Source organism: Musa acuminata, chromosome BXJ3-4 (assembly GCF_036884655.1).
Source record: "Musa acuminata AAA Group cultivar baxijiao chromosome BXJ3-4, Cavendish_Baxijiao_AAA, whole genome shotgun sequence".
Taxonomy (NCBI): domain Eukaryota; kingdom Viridiplantae; phylum Streptophyta; class Magnoliopsida; order Zingiberales; family Musaceae; genus Musa; species Musa acuminata.
In genome coordinates this window covers 28,036,703-28,057,145 of record NC_088352.1, presented here as the reverse complement: position 1 = coordinate 28,057,145, position 20,443 = coordinate 28,036,703, and the positions used below count along the sequence as shown (strand labels likewise).

The window sequence follows — 20,443 nt, the reverse complement described above, 5'->3', positions numbered from 1 at the left end:
ATCTAAATTGTCCAAAGACTAAGATGTGTCATAAGAACTCCTACCCTCTGCATCAACAAACTCTATATTCTTACAGTTCACTTACCTTAATCAATCTATCCCATAGCCCTCGTCAAGTAAATTAGCCAAGCACTACAATATAGACTATCTTAATAAACAAGAGTTATTTTATATTGTTCCTCTAAATATTTCTATTTAAAGAAATAAATATATGAGAGAAAAGAACACACATGCGATTAGAAATTTAAAATTCCATCTAAATATTCTTGATTTGTCCATGCAATGCATACTATAAAGCCTCAAACATAGAAGACTTTAAACTTAAGCTCCATGACAGATCAAGTCAAAGCAAAAGAGAGCGTTCAGAGATTATCAAAGTGCCAATCAAACCAAAATAGAGTACAATACATTATAACCTTTTTTTAATCCTATAGCAAGAATATGAAATCACTGTGAAGATCGCACCAGGAAGTTCCCACATAAGTTCACCTCCTTCTCAATGTCCATCAAAGCTCAAACTCTTCCTCACGAAGTGCCAATTCTGCAGCTTCTTCTTCTTCATCATCGAGCACAAAGTACTGGTTCCTCTCTGCCGGCCGAAACATATTGAACATGAATATATAGAACAAAAGGCTCACAGTTTCCTCAGCTGCCACACTCACCCAGCGGTACTTGTACGATGCTATTGTCTTCAATGCATACACAACAATCCTCGTGAAGTACAGATATCCAATCACAATGATGTAAAACTGTCGGAAAAGTGTGAGCTTCTTGAGGTTCCTCGCAGCCTTCCCATCGGTCTTCGATGTCTCCCGCAGAGATCTGATGGACCAGATGATCGGAAACAGGACGGCGCAGCAGCAGATGATGTCGATGAGGAGGAACACCTGATTCCATGTGACCCAGTCCTTAATGAATGGCCCAGTCTCGCCGATCACGACGGAAGCAATGTTAGCTATTATCTGGAGCGGGATCACGATCATCAGCACCTTCTTCTCACGCTCTTGGAGGAAGGGCTTGAGGAAGGACCACCCGGTGCCAATGAGGACGATAACAGTGAACAGGAGAACGCCTTTCAGGAACTGGAAGAGGTAGAAGGGGACGTCCCACCCGTGCGGGGTGCCGGTCTTCCGGATGTAGTGCTGGTCTTCGGCGGCGAAGACGAGGTAGAGGGCCTTGGTGAGCAGAAGCCCGGACATCAGATGGTGGATCCGGTGTGCGGAGAGCCGGTCCTGGAACAGGGTGAGGTAGATCCACACGCCGAGGAAGACGGCATAGGCGACCGCGAAAAAGGTGTAGAGAGAGGGCACGGGGGACTGGCCCACGGAAAGGTAGTCGGGCGAGCCGTCAGAGCGGGCGTTGTACATCTCGGTGCGGACCGACATGGAGACTGCGGCGGCATCAGAGGCGCAATTTGCGAAGTAGAGGCTGTACTCATCTGGCTGGGTGACATTGAAAGAGTGGTTATAGGCGCCGGCGGGCAGCGGAGGGGAGAGATCTCTGAAGTTGAAGAGGACGTGGACGTATGGGCTCATGAGGACACAGTCGGGGTACGAGCTAGGGTTAGCGTTCTGCTGCGAGTAGTAGGCGGCCTGGATGATGCTCTCATCGGAGATGAGGAAGAATCCAAGGAGGGAAGGGTCGACTGTAGGGGCGGCCGCGGAGGATGAGGAAGAGGAGACGCCCGAGAGAGAAATTGAGACGGTGCCGCGCTGGTTGAACCCGAACTTCTCGAAGAGGATGATCTGGCGGGAGTCGCTGGAAATATCTAGGGTCTTGATCTCCGCCTTTGAAGGATAGATCAAAGCAAGGAGGAGGAGGAGGAAGTGGAACCGGAAAAAAGGAAGACGGAGGGATCCGGCCATGGCAACAAAAATTATACGTTCCGACGGGGAGTCGACGGCTGTGGATCGCGCGGACGATGGAGGAGGAGGCGGCGACTGATCAGGGGATGGTGAACGATGGCTCCGGCGCGGGTGGTCAAGATGGTGGTGGTGGGAGTCTCTGGGCTAGGTGGAAGACGGAGTTGAGGGGTCTTTGTGAGGTATGTTGTGACAGAGGAACAATTTAGAGAAAGAAACCGACGTCGGATCCGTGATGATGGTTTGTGGGTCTGTCGGTGAACAAAACAAACGCTGCAGGGGCGGTATAAAGGAGAGATATTTGAGGATAAATTACACTAGAAATGGAGGTTTGGCGTTGACCATAACTGGTTTTCTACGGGGTCTGGGGGGCAGACGATCACAGCCGTCAATATCTCAAGCAATGGTCAGAATCCCTCGGGGTGTGTTATTGAAGTCACGGTCGTGGGTTGGAATAGCAGCTTTTTATGTGCTATTCCACGGCATTTGCCATTTCTTAAACACTAAAAATCGAGAGAAGGCTCTTTGCCATTTCTCACGAGGTTTGAAGTCATAGAAAAGCCATCTACTTGTCTAAGTGGTGTTAGAAAATAATATTATTAACGTTTTAATCAATCCAACGTTATAAGCGTAGGATTATTTAAGCTGAAAACGTTGAGTTTCTTATGTGTTACCTATATAAAGATGGAGATCGAAAAAAATATTTCTAACTTCATCCTTCCAAAGTTCAAATTAATAATTCATAGATCCGAATAGTCAAAAGAAGTTCAAATTAATAATTCATATATGCAAATAGTCAAAAGAAGTTTTCCATCTTCCTAAAAAGATGAGATCATAAACAACGAATGAAGTTTACGATTGTTTTCTCGTTATAAATGATGAGAATGAAATTTATGATTCTTTTTTTGTCATAAATAACAAGAAGAAAACTTATGATTACTTTTTTTTATCATAAAAGATAAGGAAAGTGTTAACGTGTGGATGTCGTCGATCGATGGGGATATTCCGGTTTGATCTAATCCCGAAGGCATAAAATCATTCTGAAGGTCTTCGAGAGGGTATGTGGGGATGGTGGAAGAGTAGGAAGAGGATTTAGTTAGCATTGACCCAAGATACTTCCTGTTCACTTGGAGCAGGATAAGTGTTGTTACGAGGTATGCCTATGCTCCCACCAAAGTCCTTGCACAAGCGATCAGCGTTGGGGGATATTTTCGACCCAACCCTTCCGATAGTAAAATTAGTGAAGTAATGGTCACAGTTAAACCGTTAAGATCCCCATCATCAAGGAAAATTCTCAAAGCATTCAATAATAATATTTCTGAAAAAATCTAAGAATAGTCTGATATCCACTATAAATAAATCTGCAGGAAGAGTTGAAATATTTATAAAATTATCATCTTAAAATTACTTTCCTCATCTTATACACTAAATTTTTTTTTCAAGAATACTAAGATAAAGATTATCCTAACCATCAGCGAAGATTCGTTGGATAGGAATAGTAAGATAGTATGGAGTTTGTCGGACATGCATACTTTTAAATTTTCAATGGAGTGGGCAGCAATGAACCGAAGTTGGTCTCGTCATCTGCATTTTTCACAAAATGTTTTAGAGATCCAACCGTGATTAATTCACACAATCACCGCGTACTCTTTTCGAGAAGAAGAGACGAGATGAATTTTATCATCCCCTTGCCGGCATGAAAGGTACAGAAGAAAGTCAAAGACCAAGATGAGACACCAGAGTCGTCTTTCGAGAAAGGACGGAATTCTTCTTCCTTGGAGAAAGGAATCACACCAAAGTCTACGCAGAAGCAGCAAGGAAATTACAAGGCCTCCCCCGCCCTTCATGCCCACAGGGATTCCTCCCACATGGAGGCCTGGCTGTAATCGTCTAAGGAAGAAAAACCACCACGATACATGTAAGGACTGTAGTGTTCCTCGAAGCCAGCGGGAAATGGCCACGGTTTCACGGAGAGGATGGATATGAGGTTTTCATGCTGTGCCTGCATGGCCACCAGCTCGGCCCGCACCCGTGCCAGTTGGGACTGCAGCCCCTCCGCTTGTCTCTGGAGCTGGTAGATGATTCCAGCGCTCCCGTACACGGGATCCCTGGCGCGCGCGTTGGCCTCGTACACCAGGCTGCTCGCAGCATCTGCTCTCTGGATCTCCGGAAGCTCCTGTAGTGTCATGATACCATCGATCGAATCATTAACCGGATTGGAATGGGCGTTTACGGCTAGAGTTGGACATGGTATCTAGCTCAAGAGGCGGAATGCACGAAAAGCTAACGAAGAGGATTAATTACTTGCAAGAATTTGATGATGTTGCTGGCGCCGAACACTCGATGTGCGGTGGTGAACTCGAGAGGTTCGGTGGGAGGAAAATAAGGCGCGAGCACGCAGCCACCGGAGCATCGCCGGCGGAGGATCTTGCAAGCTGCACAAGGGCTGTGGACGACGGGAGGATGGATCGGCGGTTTGGGCAGAGGGGAGGTAGACGGGAAAGGAGAGGAAGTCGAACGGCAGAAGGTGTTACTCGCGTCCATGGATAAGAGAAAGAGAATGGTGAGAGCGTCATGAACCAGTGAGAACATATAAAGGACAGAGACGGGAACGAGAAGACAGGCTAATCCAAGTAATTTAGTGAGAAAGATGACCTTAATTTAGTGGCCTCCCACATGAAAAATATTTTCTTTTCTGAAGTTTTCAGATGGAGTGAGTGTATCGATCTTTAAAATATGGTCACTAATTGACCCATGCAATTTCTACTCGTACTCTTAATGCTGGAAGAATCCCCTGCTGATTGGGTTAGACATTTCTGGTGCCAAGGAGTCAGCTGATGTACCTACTAGTTTTGACATTAATATGTCACCGGTCATAGAAAGGGAGGGAAGAATGCTTTGATTAATTAAAATTTGTTTGTTAGAACAATAAGCATCGAGCTCTATTTGCATTAATAAATAAAGCATACGGTTTTACGACGGCGGAGGGCTGAGGCGTTTCCTAGTCCCTGTCAGAGGGAAGTGACCGCCGACCTAAACGCACAGGGTTTCGTCAAAATGTAGGTGAAGAGGCGGCTCGTTGTTTGGCACAGGAAAGCAACCGTTTATTTTCGCATGCACATACGAGAAAACAGGCTTCTTCTTCTTCTTCTTCTTCTTGTCGCCGTGTGGACCTACCCATCCCCCCAAACTTCTTATCGCCATGCCATTTGACTTGCATCGATCGTAGGATCTTATTCTGGATGATTTCACATAATCCGTTCTGCGGAAACTACGAGACGCGGGCGATAAGATATATGTGTTTCGACACAAACTGAGGATTCCTTGGCGATTCAGTGATCTGTCGCGTGTTTTGGTAATCCGCATGATGATGGATGGATGGTACCACGGAGTCCTCCTTTCCCAGGAAGGAACGGCCCACGCGGCATTTTAGGTTCACTTTCTTCTCCGACATCAGTAGTTTCCCACTCACGGGCGACGCTGTGTTCTTTACAGACGATACTACATGTGCTCGCACTCCATCTGTCTGCGTGCCGACATGCAATGTTAACCTCTTTGCTGTGATTAGCTCCCTTCCACGCATATTGTCGGATGGAGGAGAAAACAAAGTAGAGTGGATTTACCAACTGGAGGCCATTTATATCTTACCAAAAGTCCAAGTAATTTTGGAGTATAGACTTAGTCAATCATCATCAAACCTGATGTGATGATAGGGGTTGAGACCCAAATAATGAACTCTCGAATGAATCTTGGGCTGAAAGCCTGCCATGGGCTTAAATTGACAAGTAATAGCATTAGTGTAATCGACTATATATAATAGCATCAGTGCAATAGGACTATGCATGTTTATGTACTTTGTACCAAACAGATCGTATGTTTAGTCTACCATGATGATAAGAAATTTTTAAGAAGTAATACTCTCTCTCTCTCTCTCTCTCTCTATTTGCATGCCAATTCATTCAAATAAAACTATCATGAATCTTGGTTTGACTAAGACTATTTAGTGAATCCGTTTATTATTCCATTCTTGATATCGTGAGTGTATTCAGTAAAATTCTTGGAACATGTATCCCATCATCTAGCTTATCTATTTCTTCTTGTTTCTTATGGCTGTGAGTCATTATGGATTGACAAAATCGTCTTGTTCTTAATTTCTTTCGATTTCTTTCCTCTTCTTCCTCGAGTGTGATTGAATTTATGATATGTCAACTCGAGTCATCGATCCAATGCTCTATCCACCAAATTGCTCGGCAGAGAACTACGAGGAGGAGAGCAACGGAAAGGCAAGGCTCCACCCAGGAAGAGACACCTTGTTGCGGTCCCTGAGAAAGCAAGAGCCATGAAACAAGAATTCGATCGAAACGCGACGAGATCTAGCGATGGGAGTATTCCACCGTCGTCCTAAACGAACAAAAGACTCGTGAACCATCTCATCTCCGACTATACAATTGATGTTACGTTCCAACATTCCCAAAATCTAGAGCAACGGGAGTTCACGTCTACAACATTGCATCTACCATAATATTATCCTCTTCTTTCCATCGGCTTCCTTACGAAGCAAATCAAAATTTCCAGAACGTAAAACTTGCACTCTCTTCTCTTAAACTTCAGAGCAGCGTATCACCTCTTACGAATCTTCACTACGAAAAAAGAAATTACACCTCATGCACCTCTGCATGCAAACAGGAAAGGAGAAGAGAAAAAAAGATACACAACACCGAGTTACTGTTCGACACTTCCAAGGTACCTTTTTCCGGCATTCTTATTACCATATAAACGATACCTGCGGTCTTGCTCTCTTCATGTCGACATATAATTGACCTCCCGTTACTGTTCTCTGTCGCACGGATCCAGGAAAACATGTTACTTCCATCTCCGGTCTGCATAAAATTAATATGAAGACGACAAGCTCCGTGACAGAGAAACAGATAATTAGGCACATAACCACAGGCAACCACGGCCACAATAATCCTGTAAACAAATCGCCTCTTCTTATCAGTTAAATAGCCCGATTCCTCTTCATCAAGCCATAGACAACCACAGCCACAGCATCCACCATCATGCATTCCCTCCGCCGGAAGCCTGCGTTCGGTGCGTCGGACCCACCGCCGGTCGTGAAGCATGTCGGATCCTACGTCAGGAAACGCGGCAACCTCCCGGTCCTCGTCGTCGTCCTAACCATCGTCGTCTTTGCCTTTCTCATGTACGTTGAGGACATCGAGTCCCTCGCCCGACACTCCCTCTTTCCACGCAAGACGGACGAGGCTTCCCCTGTTGAGATCTTGATCTCCAGCTCTGTCGTGGAACACCAAGGCCAACCTGCTACCCACAAATACTCCCAATCCAACCTGCCCAAGACTAAGACAACGAATCAGCAGCAGCAGCAAGAGCAGGAGGAGGGTAAGGACGGATCTAAGGCCCCAAAAGTCCAAGAATTGCCCATCACCGTGGACAACGCAGCTACCTCTGTCACTAACGTGACGGTGGCCAGGGAAGCCGGCCATGGCATCACACCGCCGTTCATCATCGGAGATGAGCCGATTGTTACGGTGCCGGATACATGCGATCTCTCGCGTGGCGACTGGGTCTACGACGACGTGAACTACCCGCTCTACCGCGAGGACCAGTGCGAGTTCCTCTCGGCACAGGTGGCCTGCTTGAAGAACGGCCGGAAGGAAGACATGTACCAGAAGTGGAGGTGGCAGCCTAAGGACTGCACCTTGCCCAAGTGCGTAGTACCTTCCGTTCAACTGATGATCCAAACGTCGCGCAGGTCTTCTACCCAGTTGCTCATGAACTAAGTTTGGAATCTGTGTTCAAGGTTTGACGCGAGGTTACCGCTGGAGAGGCTGCGAGGTAAGCGACTAATGTTCGTCGGAGACTCCCTGAATCGGAACCAGTGGGAGTCCATGGTGTGCATGATGCAGTCGGCCGCTCCACCGGGCAAGAATGGTCGTAAAAGGGACGACTCACGTATCATCTTCATTGCAGAGGTACCGGAGCATGGAGATATATATGTGTGCATAGCAGTGGCACAAATGTTCCGATCTCAAATTTCTTGCAGGAGTACAACGCTACGGTCGAGTTCTACTGGGCGCCATTCCTGGTGGAGTCGAACTCCGACGATCCGCGCATTCACAGCATTGTGGACCGGATTATCAAGGCGGATTCGATAGAGAAGCACGCGGTGCAGTGGAAGGAGGTGGACTACCTGGTCTTCAACACCTACATTTGGTGGATGAACACAGAGAAAATCAAAGTCTCGTGAGTAGTAATTTCTGTGACAAGGGAGTTTCGTTGATGCTGGATTACCGTAGGACCAGTAATGGAGTTTTTGTGGTAGCAGGAGACCCTCGGCAAGAGATTGGACAGAGTATGAGGAGATTTCGAGGCCGCAAGCATACGAGAGAGTTCTGAGGACTTGGTCAAAATGGCTGGACGAGAACGTAGATCCAAAGCGCACGTTAGTGTTCTTCATGAGCATGTCTCCTCTTCATTCGAGGTGAGTTGCATTTTTGTCCTCACCTCTCGAAGCTCGGAAGAACTGAGATGTAATTTGTAAGTGCTGCAACCACGCCAATAGTTCAATGTTCCTCGTTAGAATCGGGCATCGAGTAATCTGACAAAACCACAAAAAAAAAACATGTAACACGTGGATCTCACCCTCCCACCTTAGATTCGTCGGGGTTAAACTGCTGGCTAGCAAGTTAGCAACTAGTTATTTATATCATTTGGTGGATCCGACGTCTTAATTTGTCCTCGCACAAGCTGTTCAATGAGTCGTTCCAAACTCACAGCCCACTACAAGCATCCCGCAAACAACTTGCAGAGGCTACCCCCAGCTGTCTCCGGTATCTGTCGTACTAAGCCATTTGCCAACTCTTGAAACTTGTCTCCCTGCCTCATGTGATCATATTAAATAATGTATTATTTTTATTGTTTTTAATTATACTTTTGGTATGAGTCTTTCCTCCCCACATGTGCATAATGCGTGGATTTGTAATATATTAGCATATATGTATGGAGCTGTTGACTACTACCATCTCGTACATAACAGGAGCTCGGATTGGGGCAACGCTGACGGAATCAAATGCGCAAAGGAGACGCTACCACTGACGAACATGACCGGAGTATCCTTGGGTACCGACATGAGCATGTTCCGTCAAGCCAAGAAGGCGGCGGAATCAACGTCGCGGGTGCCGGTCACCTTCGTCGACATCACGGCCATGTCGGAGTTGCGCAAGGACGCCCACACGTCGGTGCACACGACGCGTCAGGGGGCGGTGATGACGGCGGAGCAGAAGGCCAACCCGGCGGCCTACGCCGACTGCATCCACTGGTGCTTGCCGGGCCTGCCCGACGTATGGAACCAAATCCTCCTTGCCAACATCCTCTCCGCCGGCTCCCGGACGCATTGACGGCGGCTTCCCGGTCCCTCCCATCCGCTGCCGGCGCCAAACGATCTTTGATTCTCTCTCTCTCTCTCTCTCTCATTTTCTTTATCCAGAGATTTAACACGGTGATCCAATTCTTTGCGGGATGGCAGCCGGAGCATTTGCAGGAGATTTACCCTGCTAAAGTGGATAGTATATTTCCTTGTCGGGTGGAGGAGCGAGCGAGTAAATTTCACGTTATCAAGTTTGATGAACGCAAGTATGATATATACAACATAGTGCTGACTACCATTAGGTATAGGAATTATGGTTTGGTGAATACGACTGCAAGAAAACATGGACCATTTTATTACTTATGAGTTAATAAAACATGGACCACGTCAAGAGAAACTATCTCAAGTTGACATCCTATAAATTACTTTTCAACATTCCTTCCACCTTATCAATATTGTAGGCTCGCACCCCGGTTGGAGTTTTAAGATGTGAACTAACACACTTAAAAAGTTCTAAGCGGAAAATAATTAATTTAAAATTCTAGGACATGAAATATATGGATAAACAATGTCACAAAGTGTAAGCATAACAAACTAAAAAATATCTTGATAGGGACAATCGCAAGCACCACCATCTCTCCCTTACCACGTCGGTTAAAAGACTGACCGCATAAAACCAAAGCACGGGGACCAAGGGTCACACTGCTTGCCTCGACTTTAAAAAATAGACTCATATGACCCACTCCCGATTGATATATAAGCAAAAATCATATCTTTGCATTAATAATTGATGGCATGGTCAGTCTTCGTTAGCCTTCTCTTCTCGACGATCGATGAAGGGACTACTCTTTACTTAACCCAAAACGCTAAATAAGTCAACCTAAAAGCATCCCTCCAACAGTTCATTTTAGGCACTAGGGGACACACGCCAGCAAGTCGCCCTTATTAATGCCTCTGCCATACATGGTAAGGGATGTTAGGATCGAGAGCACTAAGAGGGGGGGGTGAATTAGTGCAGTGGAAAACTTTCTGCGATTAAAATCGAAAGTTGCGTTCGAACGATAAAAATAATTTCTGTATGAAAGTTGATACTAATCAAGGTTAAAGTCAAACTAAGCAGGCAGTTTGCAGCTATGATGAAAATCAGAATATCGGCACAAACTGAAATTCGACGTTCGTACGAAGAAACTGATTTACGTCTAAATGCTGATTCGTAACTCACTTGATTATATAAGACGTAGTTTAAGCAGGAGTATAAAGGCAGTGTGCAGTATTGGTAAAGCTCAAAACTTAAATGCAATCTGCAATATGATGATCATACGAAAAAGCAGATTTACGTCTAAACGTAGATTTACGTCAAAACGCAGATTTACGTCTAAACGCAGATTTACGTCTAAACGTTGAAACTTATTCGTAAAATCGCAGAGGGCAGTAGCTATTGAGAAGTTTGCAGTGAAGGTAAAATGCTCAAAGGAAATGTAAACCGGGATTTAGAGTGGTTCGGTCAATCTTGACCTACTCCACTTTTGGCTTCCTCCACCGATGAGGTCACCGACGTCAACTAGAGGCCTTCCTTTAATAGGCGAAGGCCAACCACCTTCTTACAGATTCACTCCTTTTGACGGGCTTAGGAGACAACCCTTACAGAAGTTTTCTCTCCTCTCTTTACAACTCAAACTTTGAAGAACAAAAAGAGGAGAACTAGCAGTTTTGAGCTCTAAGAACCACAGAAAGACAGCAAGATTTCGAGTGTGTTCTGTGCTATCAATGCTGAATGGGTGGGGTATTTATAGGCCCCAACCCAGTTCAAATTTGGAGCTCAAATCTGTCAATTCCCGGAATTCCAGGATCAAGCGGTTGCACCTCCTGACTGGGGCGGTTGCATCGCCTGGCAGAGCTCAAATACTGAGCCTCTGAGCGGTGCCACCTCTGTCAGGGGCGGTTGCACCGCCTGACTGGGGAGGTTGCACCTCCTGGCAGAGCTCGAAACTTGAGCTCTGGCGGTGCTACCTCTTGACAAAAGAGGTTGCACTGCCCAGTCTCGCTCGGAGAGTGAGCCCGGGGCGGTGCCACCTCTTGGCTGGGGCGGTTGCACCGCCCAGTCTCGCTGGGAGACATAGCCTGGGCGGTGCTACCTCCTGGCTTGGGCGGATGCACCTCCCACAGCAATCAGGGTCCGAATGGGTTAATCCATTCGGCCCAATTTGATTCTTTCAGGGGCCCAATTGCCCCAAGATTAAGCTAATGGGATCACCTCCCATTTCTAACTTAATCAATGAGCTAACTACGATTATTTCCTAAGACATATTCTGCAGCTTGCTCCGGTGCGTCAATCGCTTCTTCCGGCGAGTTTCCGGCGAACTTCCGTCGATCATCCGACGAACCCTCGGTGATCCTCCTGTGGACTTCCGGCAAACTCCTGGACTTGCGACGATCCACTTGGCAAGTTCCGACGAGCTCCTTTGGTAAGCTTCTGGACTTCTCGGATTTGTTCCCGCAGAACCTCCGACGACTGTCCGAACTTCCGTCGAGCTCTTGAACTCCCAACGTGATCATTGTCATGACTCCAGCCCAACTCCTGCTGCATGTCTTACTTTCATCGTAGTTAATCCTGCACACTTATCTCAACACACAAATTAGACAAACAATTGACAATTGACTTCATCATCAAAATCTGATATTCAACAATCTCCCTCTTTTTTATGATGACAATCAATTGATAATGGAGTTAACCTTAACTCCCCCTGTCTATATGTCATACTTCTTGAATTTAAAACCTTTATAAATTCAAGAGACATATTCCCATCATGATTCATATCAAGATGTATATATTTGAAGATGATGTCAAGGCTTGACATTCATTTTCAAATATAACAAGTTTGAATGATGGTAATTGTAGCAATTCATCATATTGTAAGATATCGACATGTAAAGATGTGAAGCAAGATTTTGATATCATTACATGATATACACATTTCGAATATTTTAGCAAGTGTAGCATTGCATCACATGGTAAGATATCAGTTCATACGATGCAAATTTTTGTTTGATATCTTGATACAGGGCATATAGCAATCATATATTTCTTGGTGATGCAAGTATAGCCTAATCATAGCAATGATAGCAATCATATATTTCTTGGTGATGCAAGTATGGCCTAATCATAGCATCAGTGATAGCAAACATATCAGCATCAGTGATAGCAACCATATCAACATCAGTGATAGCAAAAATATCAGCATCAGTGATAGCAACCATATCAACATCAGTGATAGCAAACATATCAGCATCAGTGATAGCAACCATATCAACATCAGTGATAGCAAAAATATCAATTAATATATTTCTCCCCCTTTGTCATCAACAAAAAGCATGGTAGATGTGATTCCAGGAGAACAATATAAGTAGGTTATCAAGCACATAAAGGAAGGCATGACACGTATAATGCTTTGAATACCTCTTCTCCTTGTATGTTATAATTCTTTGTGCATGAAAGAGGAAACTCATTTTTCCAAAAAAAAATTTACATAAGAGTGTACAGGAAAATCCGATTTTTAGCATTCAAATTGTTAAGCAAATCCGAAAATGAAATAAACTTTTCCAAGCATTCGGACATAATTTCCAACATGTTATTTGATGAAGTGATACCAAGGCATGTAATACTAATCAAGTGATTTGATCATTCAATAAAGTCCGAAAAATAATTTTAACTAGTTTAAGTATTCGGACATATCAACATTCCTAATTCTCTTCTTATAAAATCAAATTGTTCTTCACTTAGAGGTTTTGTAAAAAATTGAAGTTTCGTATCAATGTCATATTACTAACTTATCAACTACATTGGTATGTTACTTTATATTTATCAAGGCACAAGGTTTTCAAAACATTTAGTTTCAATGTAAAATCTGAGATAAACAACAAGAGATGTTTGTAACTTTGCATATGCTCACAGATCAAGGTAAATACGGAGTTTACAACATATCATATTAAAGACAAAGTCCATCATGAGGAGTTTATAATAACAGCGGATGATTATGTTCATACAAGCTCATTCATGAGGTGGAAAGTTAAAGTGGCTAAATAAAGAGTCAAATTGTCGATGAATTTGCTGCAGCTCAGCTAGAATTTGATCTTGTCGTTGTTCAAGCCGTTCTTGTCTTTGTTCGAATCGGTCCATTCGAATCCCAATATCTTCGACAGATGACGAATGGGTTAATCCATTCGGCCCAATTTGATTCTTTCAGGGGCCCAATTGCCCCAAGATTAAGCTAATGGGATCACCTCCCATTTCTAACTTAATCAATGTGCTAACTATGATTATTTCCTAAGACATATTCTGCAGTTTGCTCCGGTGCGTCAATCGCTTCTTCCGGCGAGTTTCCGGCGAACTTCCGTCGATCATCCGACAAACCCTCGGTGATCCTCCTGCGGACTTCCGGCAAACTCCTGGACTTGCGACGATCCACTTGGCAAGTTCCGACGAGCTCCTTTGGCAAGCTTCTGGACTTCTCGGATTTGTTCCCGTAGAACCTCCGACGATTGTCCGAACTTCCGTCGAGCTCTTGAACTCCCAACGTGATCATTGTCATGACTCCGGCCCAACTCCTGCTGCATGTCTTACTTTCATCATAGTTAATCCTGCACACTTATCTCAATACACAGATTAGACAAACAATTGACAATTGACTTCATCATCAAAATCCGAGATTCAACAAGGGAGACATTGATAAACACATGTTTAGATCACTCGGTGCTTAGGTATAAAAATCAAGCCCCGGACCAAGCTGGGCAAGCAAGCAAAAGAGATTCTTTACTCTCTTAATTCACTATTGATACTATTATCTTTCTCTTGTTTTGCTTTTCTAACTTATGTGTCGGAGGGGTCAAGTCGGGATAATCTATCGCAAGCCTATTATGTAAGGTTATCGACGTAGCCTGGAGGCACAGTCAGAAGGCTACCTAGCAGAGGAGATTTCCTAGTTCTTAAATCAAGCTTCATTGCTCAAAGGCTGAGTTGCTCTTGATAGCAAATAAAATTTTCCTAACAGTATGAGGAAATCTCTCTACTATGTTGAGGGAAATCCTCCCTCCTAACCTGTATAAATAGGGAGAGAACATCTTCAATGCAATACAACTTCTTCCATAATCTGTATCTACTGTCTTCTTTCAACATGGTATCAGAGTCATCGCTATGAAGGCCACTTCTAAACATCTCGAAGTAGGCTAGTCTTCTCGTCGGACTCCACCGAATCTCGGCTCCTTCTCCTACTGCCTCGTGGATCGTGACTCCATCTTAGTCGCTCCCTCCTCTATCACTGCTCCTACCATGACCACACCCGGCATCGTCATTAGGTGAGGCGGCAACAACAGTAGCATCTTCCTTTGTCGAGCTCTTATTACTGTAGCATTTTCCACGGATGTCCTCCAGGATCGTTGCGTCGGCCTCCTTCGAAGCTGAACAAGGGCCACCACGTCGCGCCCTCTTCTCCTCCCTATGCCAGCGGCATTCTTTACTACCGCCTTTCCTCTGCCTCTTCTTGCAGAAGCATAGCCATCTGCTCCCCGTAACTTCACAACTGCTCCCCGGCCAACGACCTCTCCTCCTCATTCCCGCATCTTGCTCGAGCAAGAAGTGTCGCTGCCATCATCCTTGTCGCACAGCCATCACTGCCTTCCTGCGGTAACAGAAACGATTGCAGTTCTTCTTCAACGATCCTCCTCCAGGAACGAAGGAACTCGGACGAGCAACAACCTGCAGTTTCTCCTCTCTATTGCAGCAGCCCGCAGTTCCTCCTCTCTGCCACAACAGCCCTCTTTGCCATAGCAGCCGCAGCCGCTTCCATCTGCCGCAGTAGCTTACTTCTCTGCCGTAGCCGCAGTCGCTTCCATCCGCCACAACAGCTTGCTTCCATCTGCTGCAGCAGCTTGCTTCCTCTGCCACAGAAGTTGCAGTAGCTAAGATTAAACTTCTCACAAGCCTCGTCCCTCATCTGTCTCACCCTTCCTCCTTCTCCCTTCCGTGAGATCATTCTTCAATAAAAAAAAAATCATCAAAAAAATCATAAAAAAAGAGAATTTGGGATGTCTTCATTATCTTTTTCTGATATTCCAGTTACGGGTATCATAGTACTTCTCCTCCAAGGCTTATCTCCATCAATACTACAATGCTAATTCCTTTCAAATTGTCAAAAGGTGGTAACTATGCATCTTGGCGGGCTTAATTTTCTAATATCTTATTTGGATACGACTTGCTCGGCTATGTTAACGTCTCCTTCAATTGTCCGCCAGCCATGATCAACATCCTCGGAGAACCTAGTCCCGTACCAAATCCGGCTCACAAATTATGGCTGCGTCAAGATCGTCTCATCCTCTAAGCTATTCATGCTTTAGTTGCTGGATCTGTCGCTTCATTGATATCCTCATATGGGACTACTGTCGAAGCATGGTGTAAACTGCAAACAACCTCGGCGAATCATTCGCGTACTCGCAAGCTCAGTCTTATGTCCAAGCTAATAGTGACCAAACAAGAGAGAAGTACTATTATCGATTATCTACAAAATATCAAATTATCATCGATGATTTGGCTTTGATAGATCATTCCCTATATGACAAAGAGATCATCGTCCATACCTGAATGGTCTCGGAGATGATTACAAGGAGTTGGCGGTTGCAATTTGGGCACGTGACACACCAGTATCATTTGAAGACCTCTATGACAAGTTGATTGATTATGAGACGTATTTGAAGCGTGAGGATAAGCTGCCCGGACCGACTATCACAGCTCAAGTCAATCACAAGTCTAAGAGGAAAGATGCTTGGTACCCTCCGAACATCTCTAGAGGTTTGGCCAATACACATCTTGATCCTATGGATCCCATGTGAAACCCCCCTTATCCTCTTAATCATGCCTTCTTGCAAAGTGACAACTCTAATAATCATCCGTCTTGACATCCAGCCCCACCAAGCTACCAAAGACGGGTCGTTTGCTAACTGTGCGATAAAATCGGATACTCCGCTAAAGTTTGTCGGTCTCGACCTCACCTCTCTACTTCATCCCATTGGCCTTAGGCAAATCTCATAACTACTCCGATGACTAGCCAGCCCAACTGGATTGTCGACTCTGGAGCCTCCCATCACATTACCGTTGATCTTCAGAATTTGTCTCTTCACAACACCTACGGTGGCGATGAAGATATCATCATCGGTGACAGTAAAAGACTTCCTATAACTCATACTGGTTCCACAACGCTTACTTCTGATACTACCACATTTACACTTGATGATGTTTTATGTGCTTCTCATATTAAACGCGACCTCATTTCTATTTCTTAATTTTACAAATATAACAATACTTCTATTGAATTCTTTCTTGATTCCTTTCTTATTAAGGACTTGAGACCGGGGGTATCCTTAGTCTAGGGCTCGAATAGAGGTAACATTTACAAATGACCATCAGCTCCATAAATAACCCAACCCACTGTTCATTCTTCCGTTGCGGCCCCAGTTGATGTGTGGCATCGTTGTCTTGGTCATCTCTCCTCCCTTATTTAGTAGAAATTACTTTCTCGTTACTCTCTTCCTATTTTTAAATCGCATAATTCTATAAGGCATTGTGATGCATGTCTTAGTAATAAAAGTCATCGACAGTCCTTTGGCTCATCTTCCATTTTCTCCTTTAAACCATTTGAAATTATTTATACAGATGTTTGGGGTCTTGCCCTAATCATGCCTTTTGATAAATTCAGATTTTATGTTATTTTTGTAGATTACTTCACTAAGTATACATGGTTCTATCATCTTCACCATAAATATGACGTTTCGACCATCTTTCTCACTTTTCGAAAGTTGGTCGAAAACCACTTACAGTCTACAGTCAAAACGATGTACTCTGATGGTGACAGTGAATATCAAGCCCTGGCATCCTATCTCTCAGCTTGTAGTATCCAACACCTCAAGTCTCCCCTGCATACTCCTCAACTTGTTGGCTCCGCCGAACGCAAACATCGACATATAGTAGAAACTGGGCTTACACTTCTCCATCAGGCCTCCATGCCTTCAAACTTTTGGACAACAACCTTTCAAACTACCGTCTACCTTATTAATAGAATGCCTATGCTAGTCCTCCAATACCAGTTCCCCTTTGATACACTATTTCATAAAACCACAAACATTCGTAAACTCAGAGTATTCAGTTGTCTATGTTATCCATGGTTACGTCCCTATGCCTCTCATAAGTTAACATCACGATTTAATCCTTAAGTTTTTATAGGTTACTCTCTTGAATATAATGCTTTCCGCTGCTATAATCTCCACACTCACAAAGTCTTTATATCACATTATGTTATTTTTGTTGAGTTTATCTTTCCTTTCCAAACTCATACCAATCCTACTATGCGGACTACTTCATTAACCATTCCTCACTAGCATATACCTCCGATCCAACCAGACGAGCCTCCCATGACATCGTCCAGTTCCTTCCCTCATGAGCCACACTATATCACTCCTTCAGTTCAACAATTGCCCATTCCCTCCATTCCTACTCCATTTCTTTCTTCTCCAAATATTGGGGTAATTAGTTCAGAAACACAACCGTTATCTTTACCTCCTTCTCGGTCAAGTGACACTGACGTACCTCAACCTGACCCAGACTGTGTCAATGACTCTCAACCACTTATTCCAACAATACAACCTTACGATCCCGTAGTCTCTAACCATCCTATGACCACACGCTCTAAGAGCAATATTTTCAAACCACATCAAGTCCTTGACCTCCATGCTATCGTGGATTCCTCATCCACAAACGTTGAACCCACCACCTTCACTCAAGCCCAAAAATCTTCGCATTGGCATACTACCATGTGTGAGGAATATAATGTCCTCCTCCATAACTCAACATGGGATCTAGTACCCTCTCATTAGACACAAAATATCATCGGGTGTAAGTGAGTCTTTCGAATTAAGTGGAACCCAAATGACTTTGTTGCCCGATATAAGGCACGTCTCATCACCAAAGGGTTTCATCAAAGACCTAGAGTTGATTTCACTAAGCCATTTAGTCTCATTGTTAAGCCGACTATAATCCGACTTATCCTGAGTTTGGCCACCACTAAGGGCTAGCAATTACGACAATTGGATGTTAATAATGCCTTTCTATAGGAGACTCTAACTAAAATTATTTTTATGCAACAACCTCTTGATTTCACTGATCCTCAGTACCCAAGACATGTTTATAAACTGCGAAAAGCTATTTATGGATTTAGTTAGGCTCCAAGAGCTTGGTACATAGAACTTGACTCTTTTCTGACTTCAGTTGGCTTTCTCAACTCCAAATCTGATACCTCGTTATTTCTACGACAACATCATAGTGACACAATATATATTCTAATATATGTGGATGACATCATTGTCACAAGCAACAATCCCATAATAATCCAAGCGTTCATTAAACAGTTGATAGATCGATTCTCGCTTAAAGATCTAGGACCTTTGAACTACTTTTTGGGGGTAGAAGTTACATTCACTTCTTTTGGTTTCTTTCTCTCACAAAGAAAGTACATTCAAGATTTATTATAAAAAATAAATATGCAGGATGCAGATGCGGTTACAACTCCTCTCTCTACTAGTGGCTCTCTTAAATTATCTGATGGAAGTCCTATTATCGAGCCCACTCAATACCGACAAATCGTTGGCTTCTTATAATACTTAGCTCTCACCCGTCCATATATCTCCTTTGCAGTCAACAAATTATCATAGTTTATGCAGAGGCCGTCTACTATGCATTAGTCTACGGTCAAATAAGTCCTGCGATATCTTAAGGGGACCCTTAATCATGGTCTCTTTCTTCGTAAACTCTCTCCACTTCATCTTCATGCCTTTGCTGATGCCGATTGGGCAGGCAACTTTGATGATCGAACATCCACATCAGGGTATATTATTTTCCTTGGCACTAATCCAATCAATTAGAGTTCTAAGAAGCAAAAGATAATCACGCGGTCTATAACTGAAGCTGAATACTGTGTCCTCGCCATTGCCACTACAGAACTCAATTGGGTCACAAATCTGCTCAAGGAACTTAACATCAGTTCCTCTCCTTCAATATATTATGTTAATGTCAGAGCTACCTATCTGCTACTCTGGTGTTCTACTCTTGCATGAAGCATATTGCTATCGACTTTCACTTTGTGCGAGATCAAGTTGTTCACTGTTAACTTCGTGTTTCTCATGTACATACGACTGATCAATTAGCCGACTCACTCACGAAGCCTCTTGCTCGTAAATTGTTTGCATTGCATCGATCCAAGATTGGTATCCTTGATAGGAGCACCATCTTGCGTGGGCATGATAACAAATATAATTTTCCTAACTGTATGAGGAAATCTCTCTACTACGAGGGAAATCCTCCTTCCTAACCTATATAAATAGGGAGAGAACAGCTTCAATGTAATGTAACTTTTTCCATAATCTATATCTTCTATTCTCTTTCAATAGCTCCTAGCCAAACGACTCTTTCTACAGTTTTATTTGTCTGCAATGCCTGCTCTTCACATTAGCCAAAAGGAGTCACCAGAAGAGAACTACACTTTCAATAGAGAATCAATCGTACCGACTCATCAATTGACGGTCTTCGTGTGTTAACATATCTCAAAGAAAATGATAAATGAAAAATAAACAGGAGAACATCAAACATCTTTAAATAATAAAAGAAATCTAAGATAATTTTTTTAAAATATAACAAATAAAAACTAAACCGCTCGGAATCCATAGAATTAAATCCTATTTGATTAATAAATTTTAAAAAGATTTAGAAACTATTCGAAATCACATATTAGCTAGCTTCATAATGAATTATTATTGGTGGTTGAATCCAATCCTTTAGATGAATATTCCTTCTTTACGGAACGTATGGCGTCTCATGAGTCGAAGAGAGATGATAGCATTACAGAAGGGACGATATCGTGAAAAATCTTTTTTTTGGAAGAAATGAGAAAAACGTCAGAAGCGATTAGCTTTTCCTATCCCAAGGTTTTCATTTTAAAATAAAATATGCAACAAATATATATATATATATATATATATATATATATATATATATATCTCCCGAAGGAACATTTAAATATAAATATCTATCTATCTATCTATCTATATTTAATATTCCAATGGTTTGGGCGATGCAAAATTTTAATATTGGCGGGGG

The 20,443-nt window shown here is 43.5% G+C and overlaps 3 protein-coding genes across 3 annotated transcripts; 1 reads left to right on the top strand and 2 right to left on the bottom strand.

Annotated features, from left to right (window-relative positions):
* Nucleotides 1-343: 343 nt before the first annotated feature.
* LOC135636852 (protein CANDIDATE G-PROTEIN COUPLED RECEPTOR 7-like) lies at nt 344-2,071 on the bottom strand. The gene has a single exon (XM_065148950.1). It carries the CDS (start codon nt 1,863-1,865, stop codon nt 507-509), a length of 1,359 nt encoding a protein of 452 aa, XP_065005022.1. The 5' UTR covers nt 1,866-2,071; the 3' UTR covers nt 344-506.
* A 1,384-nt stretch (nt 2,072-3,455) lies between these two features.
* Nucleotides 3,456-4,487, bottom strand: LOC135635343 (LOB domain-containing protein 1-like). Its single transcript, XM_065146359.1, has 2 exons — nt 4,167-4,487; nt 3,456-4,038 (listed from the first exon to the last, which is right to left on the bottom strand). Exons 1-2 carry the CDS (start codon nt 4,452-4,454, stop codon nt 3,706-3,708), a joined length of 621 nt encoding a protein of 206 aa, XP_065002431.1. The 5' UTR covers nt 4,455-4,487; the 3' UTR covers nt 3,456-3,705.
* A 2,394-nt stretch (nt 4,488-6,881) lies between these two features.
* On the top strand, nt 6,882-9,402 carry LOC135635809 (protein trichome birefringence-like 28). The gene is made up of 5 exons (XM_065147164.1): nt 6,882-7,590; nt 7,684-7,855; nt 7,927-8,126; nt 8,209-8,364; nt 8,920-9,402. The coding sequence occupies exons 1-5, from the start codon at nt 6,923-6,925 to the stop codon at nt 9,278-9,280; spliced, it is 1,557 nt and encodes a 518-aa protein (XP_065003236.1). The 5' UTR covers nt 6,882-6,922; the 3' UTR covers nt 9,281-9,402.
* Nucleotides 9,403-20,443: the final 11,041 nt, after the last annotated feature.